Consider the following 11,944-nt stretch of genomic DNA (forward strand, 5'->3'; position numbering starts at 1 on the left):
AATTTTCATTTGATGCTTATCTGCTTACCCCCAGGGCATCCAAGATGTAGGTGACTTTTTCTTCAGTAGAACACAAACGAAGATTTTTAACTCAAACCGTTGACCGTCAGTCATATAATGTCATATAATGCATGTCACACCTCTGTTCGTCAGTTTGCACTGGCTACCAGTAGCTGCTCGCATTAAATTCAAGGCATTAATGTTTGCCTACAAAACCACCACTGTGAATCACGGCTTTGAGAGTCAAAGAAACATACACAAACAAAACCAAATTAAACCCTGCGGCTCGTGACGATACACTGATGTGTAAAGACACGAAACGATCGGTCTGTGCAAGAAACCACCTATCTCTCAAATGGACCATTGACACTATCTACAATCTCAATTAGGAGTGTCAATGGTGCACTTGAGAGATAGGTGGCGGTAATGCACTTATAAGTCTGCGATCCGCCGTAAAGCAAAAAGAAGAAGAAGAAGACGCTTCAGGCGCCAGCTGTTGAGAACACGCTCAGTACAGTTATGACATTTCGGTGAAAATCAGAGGTAAAAAACGATATAAATACTGTTCAGTTTCTTGCACAGACCGATCATTTCGTGTCTTTACACATCATTGTATCGTCACGAGCCACAGGGTTTAATTTGGTTTTGTTTGTGTATGTTTTTTTTACTCTCAAAGCTGTGATTCCCATTCATTTCCATTATAAGACTGACAGACTGCAATGGTTTGAGTTAAAAATCTTCGTTTGTGTTCTACTGAAGAAACAAAGTCACCTACATCTTGGATGACCTGGGGGTAAGCAGATAAACATCAAATTTTCATTTTTGGGTGAACTATCCCTTTAAGGAAAACAACGTCTAGTCTATTTGAAGTAGGGCTGAACAACCTGAGAAAAAAATAGACACTTGTACCTGAAGATGACATTCCCAGCTTTGTCCGCTTTCCAGGCTTTGACCAGCGCAAAGTCGCCCGTGATGGATTTTTCCATGATATAATGTCGGCCATTAAATTCACGCACCTAAAACACAACAATCTTATATCTATTTTTACTGATCAAACTTCATCTGCAGAGACATCAGCTGTATTATTGTATTGCTCAGTAAGACTGGAAGATAAAAGCAGCAGCTCTGACCTCTCTGGGTTCACTTGCGATGGCAATGGTGCCGTCCTTCTTGTATTTGATAGGCGAGCCTCCCTCTTGGATGAGTGTGCCATAGCCTGTGGCAGTGAAGAAGGCAGGCACACCTGCGCCTCCGGCCCTGATCCGCTCTGCTAGCGTGCCCTGCCATCAACACAGCACAACGGGTAAACAAAATCCACCTGATTGGATGTTTTTGGAAGAATGGTACTATAAAATCTTTAGCATACATATACTTGGCCATTGAGAACCAAGGGAAAGCGTTTATTCTGAAGGTTTGGGTAAAGGATGGTCTCACCTGTGGGGTTAATTCCACCTCCAGCTCACCACTGAGATACTGCCTCTCAAACTCCACATTCTCCCCCACATATGACGAGATCATACGCTTGATCTGTTTGGTCCGAAGGAGCAGGCCCAGGCCAAAGTCATCCACTCTGTGTAAACCATAAAGAAAATCAAAAAAATACACCTTAATATGTCCTTATGCAATATATTTCAAACCAATACATAACTAATTTCTGTTTTCACCTTCTAGTATTTGCCTTAAGAGCACAACATGACTGTAAAAATTATCATTCTCCATTGATGACTATTCAAAAGTAACCGTGTCAAATAAATAATCCGAAATGGACTAGATATTTTTCCTTGTCTGCTACCTTTGACGTCATAGATCTAGTAAAGAGAATGTGTGCGGTCGCAACATCACAATGTCATTGTCTTAAATGTTTTAGGTCTCTTATGCTCACAGAGGCTGCATTTATGTGCTCAAAAACTCAGTGAAAACAGTAACATTGTGAAATATGTATTATAATTTAAAATATCTATTGTAATATATTTCAAAATGTAATTTATTCCTTCCTATGATGCAAAGCTGAATTTTCAACAGAATCATTACTCCAGTCTTCAGTGTCACATGATCTTTCAGAAATCATTCTAATATGCTGAGTCTGTGCTCAATTACGTTTCATATTATTGTCAATGTTGACATTTGTGCTGCTTAATTTTTGTGTGTGGAAACAATGCAATTTTTCAGGATTCTTTGGCAAACAGAGTTTATTATTTATAAAAAAAATTTGTAACATTTTAATGTCTTTACTGTAATGTTTTTGTTAAATTCAGTGCATCCTTGCTGAATAAAATATTAAATTAAATTAAATTAAAATTTCTCAGTTGAAATAGTTAGGCACAATGCCCTCAGATACTGTCTTAATTAACTGCAAACCCATAAATACACATTTCCAGAAAAACAACGTCCAATTTAGGCCGAACTACTGTTGGAAAAGTAGCACTTATTGCCTAAACAGGTCTAAATCCAGTGTCCAATGGGCATTCTGTAACAAACAGGTCATTAAAATTCAAAACGCAGAGAATACTGAGACAAAGGCCGCACAACTCATTTTTACAGCAAGAAACATGAAACATTTTACAGATCTGTCGGACCTCCTCAGTTTGGTGTGTGTGGTGGTGGCTTGGCACAGTTACAGAAGCAGTGACTCAAAACTGATTTTGTCACTCATTAACTAATGGCATGACTTACTGAGACTTGAAACGCACTGAGGTATAAAAATGTTGGCTATCCCTTTTTAAAGGTAGTCAGTGCAGTAGAGCAGATCTGGACATTTTTACCCTGTTAATACCAAAGGTGTTCTGGTGAAACATGAGGGGGAAATGTTTGATGAAAGTTAATACAGACGTTTTATAAGTGCATGCATATTTTTAGGTTCATTCAATCAACAGGGAGCACAGACTCTTCATGTCACGACTCGTTCACTGGACCGAGAAAGGTTGCAATTAGACACATACTGTGTCATGCCGTGTTCTCATTAACTCTCTTCTAATGTGTCTTCTTCACTTTTTCTCCTGCCAGAGAAATGACAAAGGCTTTTTAGTGCTTGAACTTAAACTAGTTTTAAGAGAAAGGAAAAAAGAAGCCACTATCTAGGTCATATGTGCGTAGAATTTACTGAGGTAATTTCTGTATTTTATAAAAAGCACAATAACTTACCTAGTGCAAGTTAATATTGAGCCACTTACATTTTAGACAGTATTGCCAAAAGTTACTTATTCTTATTCTTGCTCTGCCAGTGGAAAAAGTTCAAAATGAAGTTAAAGCAAAATCAGGATAGTGCATCTCAGTGGTGTTGTTTTGTTCTTGAATAAATCTGTTATTTTGAGCAACTGTTTAAATGAATGATTCTCTCAAAAAGACAGGCTGTGCATAAAATCACCCCCTATACCCACATATAGTGCATTATTTGAGAGGACAGCTGTTTGTTGTGTTGTCCGAAACCAATGTTTGACATTATCGAGTCAGTCAGTCCCATAATGTACCACATTAATAACTGATGTACACTCAACAACTAGCTGCTAGTGCTAATTCACATTCAGAGGGTAGCGCCCTGAATTCCCAGAACTCGCCAGCAGATGGCACACTCAGCGTCCAAATTTGCTCACTTGTTTTCATTCACTCCTTCAAGTAGACTACATCAGTGGAGTACAACAGTCACATGCTTTTTCCTGAATTAATCTGTGTTTTTAAAATAAATCATTTGAATGAATCATTCAGTGACTCTGTCATAAAAATATAGTCACTTTAACCTGCCAAAAAAGTTACTGAAACATCCACTCCACTATTATACCGACTTACAGTCAAACACTGAAAAGTCCCAGTGCTGTAGGATCTTAAAATCAGCACTCTTGGAATACTTCTCAGCCAATTAAATTCAAGACGCGGAACTAACTGTTGTATAATTATCCCTTTAACACTGCTACAAAGTTGCAGCAGCTCTTTCAACTTAGAAGAACACCAGTCTGTAACCAGATAATACACAGTGGCCAATAACTACTTCCAAACAAGTCAGCACTCCATTTCTAAGTAATGAGCAACACGTTAAAAGTATCAGCAGGGGCTGTTGATGGAAAGAAGTTGTATAGGAAATGGCGTCCTTCTGTGCGAGCTACGCATGCTAATGCCAAACACTGCTGTGACGCTGGTTTCACATTACAGTCTCACTGAGCAGCCTCTCTGTGGTAGACCGAAAGATTTTCACCACAGAGATTCAGAACAAGGTCTACGACAACAAACAATGAAGTCAAGAACAGCAGGACTCAAACAGTCAGACGGGAAGGAAATAAACTTCAAGAAGGGAATCAGTCGAGAACTTTCTATTTAAAACAGGTCAAAACTTCCCTTGAGGGAACTCTGGAAAAAAGCCAGTTGTATTGAACTAAAAGGGTGCTTTTATGATTTGGGGAAGTTTTTATTTTGTTATAAAGGAGCTGACAATAATAAATGGTGTAGGAAAAAGTTTTTTTGTGTGTATTCATCATATATATATAGTCTTATTTAAGCCTGACTAGGACGATTAGAATGGACTTTATCGCTTTCTTCAACCATCTTCAGCACTAACCCACACTGTCCTCACTCTCTGGTCACGATAGAAATAAAAAAAGGACCCAAAATAACATAACTGGCCCATTTTCAGAAATTACGCAATAATATATTCATAGACAACCAACCTGGGAAAATGCCAGAACAGAGAGGCCTATACATAGTGTCAACTGTCAAGTCACATGTTCACAGCAGCTGCAACATAGCAGCAATAAACCAAACGCCAATATCCAATAAGATAGTAAATAGACTGTATAACTAGCCATTAAAAAAAAAAAAAAAAAAACATTTACTCCTTCTAAGAAGGAATTTTGATCATTCATTTCCCTGTGTTCACTCTTCTGTATTTACCAGTATGCCTAGGCCTACTTGACAGATTAGACTTGTTTATCCTGTCTGAGAAAAAGGTGGTGTGATGCTTCATACTGGTAATCTCTTTCTATTTGTGGTCAGTTGTGCACACATTCTCAACGTCGTTTAAGGGAGAAATTCTTGTAGAGACATCTAGAAAACAACTAAGGTTATGGAGTTGTACTCAATGACCTCAGATGTTTATCTTATTGTTTCGGTTATTTTGCCTTTTCTCAAAAGGCTCCAAATGAATTTTACATCTCAAATCACAAAAGCATCATTTACTGTTGGTTCTTGACGTTATGGCTTGGTTTTAATACTTCAATATTAGCTGTTTATGTTGTTTGCATGTGTCAGGAAGTACAGGCGGTCAGTGTTAATCCTACTAGTGGAGTAACAAAGTTGGTCGAATTCAGTGCAATCACAGTTTTTGGCAGGGTTTAAGTTGTTGTTTACATATAGGTGCATCTCAATAAATTAGAATGTTGTGGAAAAGTTCATTTATTTCAGTAATTCAACTCAAATTGTGAAACTCGTGCTTACCCTGCATTATTGCTGACTGCAGTCAGGCTCTTAACTCCTGTCTTCAGCAAACTGTTGATCAGATTTTCTGGAATACCGCACAGGCCAAAACCTGTGAATGAGAGTAAAGGATATTAAAGAATTAAAAAAATGGTTGTCGTCAGCTATTTATCAAGGCTGTTGTAATATAATATAATATACAATAATGATGATGATAATAATAATAGTCATTCAAAAATTCTGTGATTTTTTTAAATAATTTAATACTTTAATTTAGCAAGGACACCTTAAATTAATTAAAAGTGACAAAGTTATTACAATGCAAATAAATACAATTCAAATATAAGCTGAAGAATACTGCTTTAGTAATAAGAATAATAAAGAGAATAAATGTTTCTTGAACACCAGATCAGCCTTACAGAATGATATCTGATGGATCATGTGACACTGAAGGCTGGAGTAATGGACTACCTGCTGAATTACTTTTGATAGAATAAACACATAATAATAAACTCTTGCATAAGAGACTTCTTACATTACTTCAAAACATTTAACAAAATATTACTGACCCCAAAACTTGTGAATTGTAGTCTAAGTAATAAGCAGACAGTTACTGATAAAGGATGAGTTAATGATAAATCATAACCCTTACCTCCCACAAGAATAGTTGCACCATTAGGAATATCTTTGACGGCGTCTAGGGGGTCTGAATAAAACTGTCCGGACCGTTGACTTGAAGTGGAAAAGTAACAGCCACACGTCTGCTAACAACAGACATTTAGCAGGGTGAATGAAGTAGGCTGAACATATTAAAAACAAACACTAAAGGCAACAACTTTAAAGCAGTAATGAAAGAGATTTACACACTTGAATTCCCAGTCAATTAATCTGTACAACACTAGAAATCCTTTAAGCTTCCTGTCAATCGTCTACCTAATTTTCCATTGAAAAAAATCAAGTGTTTACGCAATTCCATTCAAGTAGCGATTTGAGGAATACAGCCTAGTGGAATACATATACTACATAGATCAATGGTTGACTTTACCATTCACGAGTGCTGCGCCTCTCATGAGGCAGTGGAATCTTAAATCATGCATAGAAAAGTGAATTAAAATAAACGTCATAAGATCCATTTCCTGGGTCAGCTACAACAGTTTGACAACTTTCCCATGCTGACATGCACGTGCTAAACAAACCCCAGGAGTCCAGCCAAGACGTCCATTTCATTTATATCTTTATTTGTTGACACAACAGTGCGTGTTTGACCTCACAAAAGCTCCACCAAAGGACGAGGAGAGGAAACAGCTGAACACTTATCACTCGGCCTCAATAAATAATTCATCTGCTTCTGTTTTGTATATATGTCAGCCTTAAGAAGTATTACCAAATAATAACATACAAAAATACTGAGTTATAGTAGTTTTCCAAAGACCATAATATCTCACTTGACAAAAAAACCATGTATGATCATCACCACTGTTATTCCTTGAAACAGTCATTCAAAGGTTTCTGCTCCGACTGCATACAGAACAACCTGATGATCCTCATAGCCACATGACACTAGCATGGGACTGTGTCATAACTATAGGACTTCAAAACCTAGGCTTAGCGTTCAGGGAGAATTCCTCTCCTTGTTCTGAGAACTAGTTATTATAGCAGTCTAGTTCACATGTTGTAAGATATAATAAGCCAAAACTGGTGGGTGGAACAAAAGGGGAGGCGTGTGAGTAGGAGAGAGCAGAGTTAGGTTACTGTTAAAGGGGTCATATGATGCGATTTCAATTTTTCCTTTCTCTTTGGAGTGTTACAAGCTCTTGGTGCATAAAAAAGATCTGTAAAGTTGCAATGACTAAAGTCTCAAATCCAAAGAGATATTCTTTATAAAAGTTAAGAGTCAACCACGCCTACCTAAAACGGCTCGTTCTAACCCAGGGTCGTCACATGTGCTTGCCGCTCCTTCGTCGGATCCGCCAGCCGCGCCATTCTCGACCCCGCCACCTCTGCTCTCTCTAGCCCGGCCTCAGCTCACTCTAGCCCGGCCTCAGCACACTCTAAGCCGGGGCTTCCCCTCACGCTAGGCCGCTGTGTTTTTCGTTGTGAAAGCGAAACTACTTTGTTTGGTCTTCCAAAAGAGGACACGACTACAAATCAGTGGTTAAGTTGTATTTACAACACTGTTCCAGAACAGTTTAACCCAAATATCCAGATGTGTGCAGCGCATTTTATGGAGGACTGTTTACTGATCCTGGGAGAGTAATGTTAGACTAAAATGCCGGCTGTTCTGACTCACGTAAGTACGTTTTCATTTAAAGGATTTGCCACTGATGATTCAAACGCGAGTTTTGGGCAGTGTAGAGTAGTACTTGTTGTTTGTCATTTCTCTGATCACAAATGCAGACAGAGTTTTATGTTTACGCGGGGTGATGCAATGCAACGCAACGCGTAAAAAGACAGTATAAGTCATTATAATCAGTAATTATGTCCCCACTGGAAGCAACAAATGCCTCGTTTGTAATGGGTTTTAATGTTTTTGTCTCGTCGCTCTGGCCAGACAGGGCATCACAGTATGTGAGGGGCGTAACATTTCCGTCTCACGCTTGAGGTATTCGGCCAATCACAACGCACTGGATAGCTGGCCAATCACAGCACACCTCGCTTTTTCAGACCGATGAGCTTTGTACAAATCGACGCGTTTCAGAAGGCGGGGCATAGAGGAGAAACAATAATGTACAGTATGTGGAAAATAATGTGGGTTTTTTTTTTTTACTTTAAACCGCATAAACACATTTAATTACACCAAATACACAAAATAATGTTCTTTTTAGCAACATCATATGACCCCTTTAACCAAGAAATAGTGTTGGCAATGCTGTCATGTTGGTTGTCCTAATTTTAAAAACTAGCATTTTTATGGAAGTTATTGATCAAATCTGTGGTAGTTTATAGTTTATGACAGAATTGCTTAGTGACCATTTGCTTCCAGGTCAACAATAAAACAAATACATGAAAACAAACATGAACGATTGGTTGTGACTCTGAAAATCAAGGTCAAAAGTATGCTGATGCTCTTTAATGGTTTGCTGAGAAAACACACTGCAGCACAAAATGACTAGTTTTACTAGTCTCTGAGATTAGCAATTACACAAGCTTTTGACTTCAGGTGAATATATAACCGTTGCAAAACATCATTCTTTTAAACTAATGCACACACATCATGTATATATATGATTACTTATAGCCTTCTAATACGATCTGCACCTCCATCTTCGCCATGCATTGGAAAGTGGGGCAAAAACAGAAGCACCGACACGTTCAACATCATGCAAAATTTCGGATGCACTGTCTTCTATTTGTAAACACTGACCTTGCCAATGGAGAATCGCGAGATGTTCGTCTTGATCGTCGCTGTCACGTTCCTGATGATCACACTCTCCACTCTAGATAGCGCTTTAAGAGTCGCCATGTCTGCAAATTACGGGCCTAATTTTGTGTGTAGTGAATGATGGTGACAGTATGCCCTCCTTGATCTCAGACAGGCGGGGATGAAGTAAGCGAAGGAGTGTCGGGGGCTCGATTTGCTTATTTGCATTTAACCCTCTCACCACCATCTAGCGACTTCCGACTCGTTCTTCTGAATTCATTCTTATGAAGCGGATGGTTGTTCACCATACCAGTCTGAACGATTCGTTCACGAATCGTACTGAATCTTTCAGAGTGGTTCCAGATTGAACAACGCAGCATAGTACATGTCCGAGACGTCTCAGTGATCCATATTATATTATATTATATTATATTATATTATATTATATTATAATTTATTATTATATTATAATTTATTATTATATAATATTATATTATAATTTATTATTATATTGTATTATCATGTATTATTATATTATATTATAATTTATTATTATATTATATTATATTATATTATATTATAGAAATCACTAGATGGTAGTGAAAGGGTTAAATGTAAATAAGCAATTCATGCGCCCCCGTTTGTTGAAGCCTTGATCCAGCTCATAAAAACATTTAGAACCTAAATATTTTTATTATTATTATTTACACTAATATTAAAATGTATGTACATTGCTTGGCTATTATTTTTTTTTAATTATATTTAATATGTGTGCTCACTATCATATAAAGTGATCCTACTTGTGCTTTTTTAAGTTTTTTTTTTTATTCAAACAAATATAGTTTTAATATATCAGAATAACAACAACTATAAATAAACAAATAAAATGCAAATACAAATAATAACAGCATGCAAATTTCATAAAGAAGTAAATTACATAAAAAGGAACAGAAGAAAATAAAATAGGCACAAGCCCATATGACACCACGTGATGGCATATTTACGTCATAACGTAAAATAACTGATGAATCTTTCTTTGAAATGATTCTTTAAAAAGAACTGTTTGAAAGAATCGATTCGTGGAAAATGAGTCGGACTCCCATTCATCACTTCTGCCAATATTTAAACCCACTGTAATCAAACACCAGGTATTATGGGGATAATTTGGATAAGAGTGGAAAAAGTAAGCTCTTGCATTGATATACGTGCCAAGCGTGAAGTTTATGAACGAAACGAAAGAACAAAACATCCATGTAATCCTCTGCACGTGAGTAATCGCGCGCTCGTCACGTGACGTGACTGTCGCTTTGCAGTCATGGCCGACGACTACAGACGAAGCGTCGAGCTGGAGAGGAGGATTTTTGAGTTAGATAACAAGTGTGCCACTCTTCGGACGGAGAAACCAGGTAACCGGGAATCATGTCGTCAGTTGCGCAAAACCAGACTATCGTTATTATAGATCACGCATGTTCATTGGCTTAATCAGCCCGGTGTTGTCATCGTTGGCTAGTTAGCTTAGCCGCTCTGCGTTAGCATTCCTGCGAATCACAACAAACATTTTCCTGCCCAGCTATCACCTCGTTTATACGACAAACGTTTGACTAACTAATTTATACGAGCACCATAGTACTTATACTAAACCGCAAGCTAATGTAAAAGGTAAAGCACGTTTATTACGTTCTGTAATTTTTCTGGCTAGCTAGTTGGATACAGTTTGCGTAAACTGAGAGAAGTCGCATGTGGTCATGCAGTGATACAGAACGACGCACAAATAATATAAAACATAACATATGTAGTTATAGTTATTCTGCAGTGTGACATTACGATCTCACTTTAAATAATATGATAGATAAATAGGCATTTAACGTACTGTCAAACTCTTTTAGCAGAATTATTCAATAAGTATTTTGCCTACTTCAGCCAGACAAAAGGTCGCGTTAATGTAAAGGTTACAGATTTACATACATTAAAATTGATAAATAAGAGCGATATATAACCACCGCTGTTTTTTTTAGACCACCAACTATAAACTCTCATGTTGTATGTCCTCTATTAGATATTAAGTATTAACATGTTGGGCTTTTTTTTCCCCTTCCTAGATGATGACTACTTACAGAATGCATCTTCCATACTAGACAAGTTGAAAAGCTATTATAGACATGGAGGAGAGAGCAGCAGCCTCCCTAAACTGCTGCAGGATTATACACAGGTACTTCATATAACACGGGTCTCACCCTGCAACATTCCCTTAAGCATAGTGTAACTATATATTAACATGTTTGATATGTGAATAAAACAGTTAATATGAAAATATTGTGTTAAATTAGTAATCGAATATCATTTTTTAGCCTTTAGATTAGCCTTCATGTTAATTCAAGAAAAAAACTCAGTAGTATTTTTTTAAAGATTTTACAGGGTCCCATACATCCTTAAAAGTGTCTTAAAGGGTTAGTTCACCCAAAAATGAAAATTCTGTCATTAATTACTCACCCTCATGTCGTTTCAAACCCGTAAGACACCCGCAACACAAATTAAGATATTTTTGATGGAATCTGAGAGCTGTCTGACCCTCCTAGACAGCAACGCAACTGAAATGTTCCCAAGTCCAGAAACGTTGCAAGGAGATCTGTAAAATAATCCATGTGACATCAGGAGTTCAACCGCAATTATACTAAGCTACGAGAATACTTTGTGCGCAAAAGAAAAAAAACGACTTTATTCAATGATTCGTCTCCTCCGCATCACCCTGTAGCGCCATTTTGGAGAATATCCGCTGGACGTAAACAGCGTATGCTGTTCTGTGTCAGCTGCGTCACACGGATACGCTGTTTCCATTCAGATCAAATCACAACAACGTAGGAAACAGTTCCGGCGTGACGCAGCTGACACAGAACAGCATACGTTGTTTACATCCAGCTGATATGCTCCAAAATGGCACCAGGGTGATGCGGAGGAGACGAATTGTTGAATAAAGTCGTTATTTTTATCTTTTTTGCACACAAAAAGTATTCTTTTAGCTTCGTATAATTGCGGTTGAAACACTGATGTCACATGGATTATTTTACAGATCTTCTTGCTACGTTTCTGGACTTGGGAACATTTTAATTGCGTTGCTGTCTATGCAGGGTAAGACAGCTCTCAGATTCCATCAAAAATATCTTAATTTGTGTTCCAAAGATGAAC

General features: G+C 37.7%; 2 protein-coding genes across 3 annotated transcripts in view; one reads left to right on the forward strand and one right to left on the reverse strand.

The window, feature by feature from the left end:
- Positions 1-9,035, reverse strand: part of LOC107667551 (succinyl-CoA:3-ketoacid coenzyme A transferase 1, mitochondrial-like) — a 51,482-nt gene extending 42,447 nt beyond the window's left edge. The window contains exons 1-6 of one of the 2 annotated variants that reach the window (XM_016459234.1): positions 8,765-9,035; positions 6,053-6,164; positions 5,422-5,512; positions 1,435-1,570; positions 1,131-1,280; positions 910-1,016 (exon numbers count right to left, since the gene is read on the reverse strand). In XM_016459234.1, the coding sequence (XP_016314720.1) occupies positions 910-1,016; positions 1,131-1,280; positions 1,435-1,570; positions 5,422-5,512; positions 6,053-6,164; positions 8,765-8,863 (695 nt within the window). In that variant the 5' untranslated portion in view covers positions 8,864-9,035. The remainder of the gene's footprint in view (positions 1-909; positions 1,017-1,130; positions 1,281-1,434; positions 1,571-5,421; positions 5,513-6,052; positions 6,165-8,764) is intronic. The other variant, XM_016459235.1, reaches the window with a different exon arrangement.
- An 891-nt stretch (positions 9,036-9,926) lies between these two features.
- LOC107667559 (UPF0600 protein C5orf51 homolog) overlaps positions 9,927-11,944 on the forward strand; it is an 8,787-nt gene continuing 6,769 nt past the window's right edge. The window contains exons 1-2 of the mRNA XM_016459247.1: positions 9,927-10,167; positions 10,861-10,970. Coding sequence (XP_016314733.1) covers positions 10,077-10,167; positions 10,861-10,970 — 201 coding nt within the window. The 5' untranslated portion in view covers positions 9,927-10,076. The remainder of the gene's footprint in view (positions 10,168-10,860; positions 10,971-11,944) is intronic.

The sequence above is a fragment of the Sinocyclocheilus anshuiensis genome, unplaced genomic scaffold (genome assembly GCF_001515605.1).
Source record: "Sinocyclocheilus anshuiensis isolate Anshui unplaced genomic scaffold, SAMN03320099.WGS_v1.1 scaffold1132, whole genome shotgun sequence".
NCBI lineage: Eukaryota > Metazoa > Chordata > Actinopteri > Cypriniformes > Cyprinidae > Sinocyclocheilus > Sinocyclocheilus anshuiensis.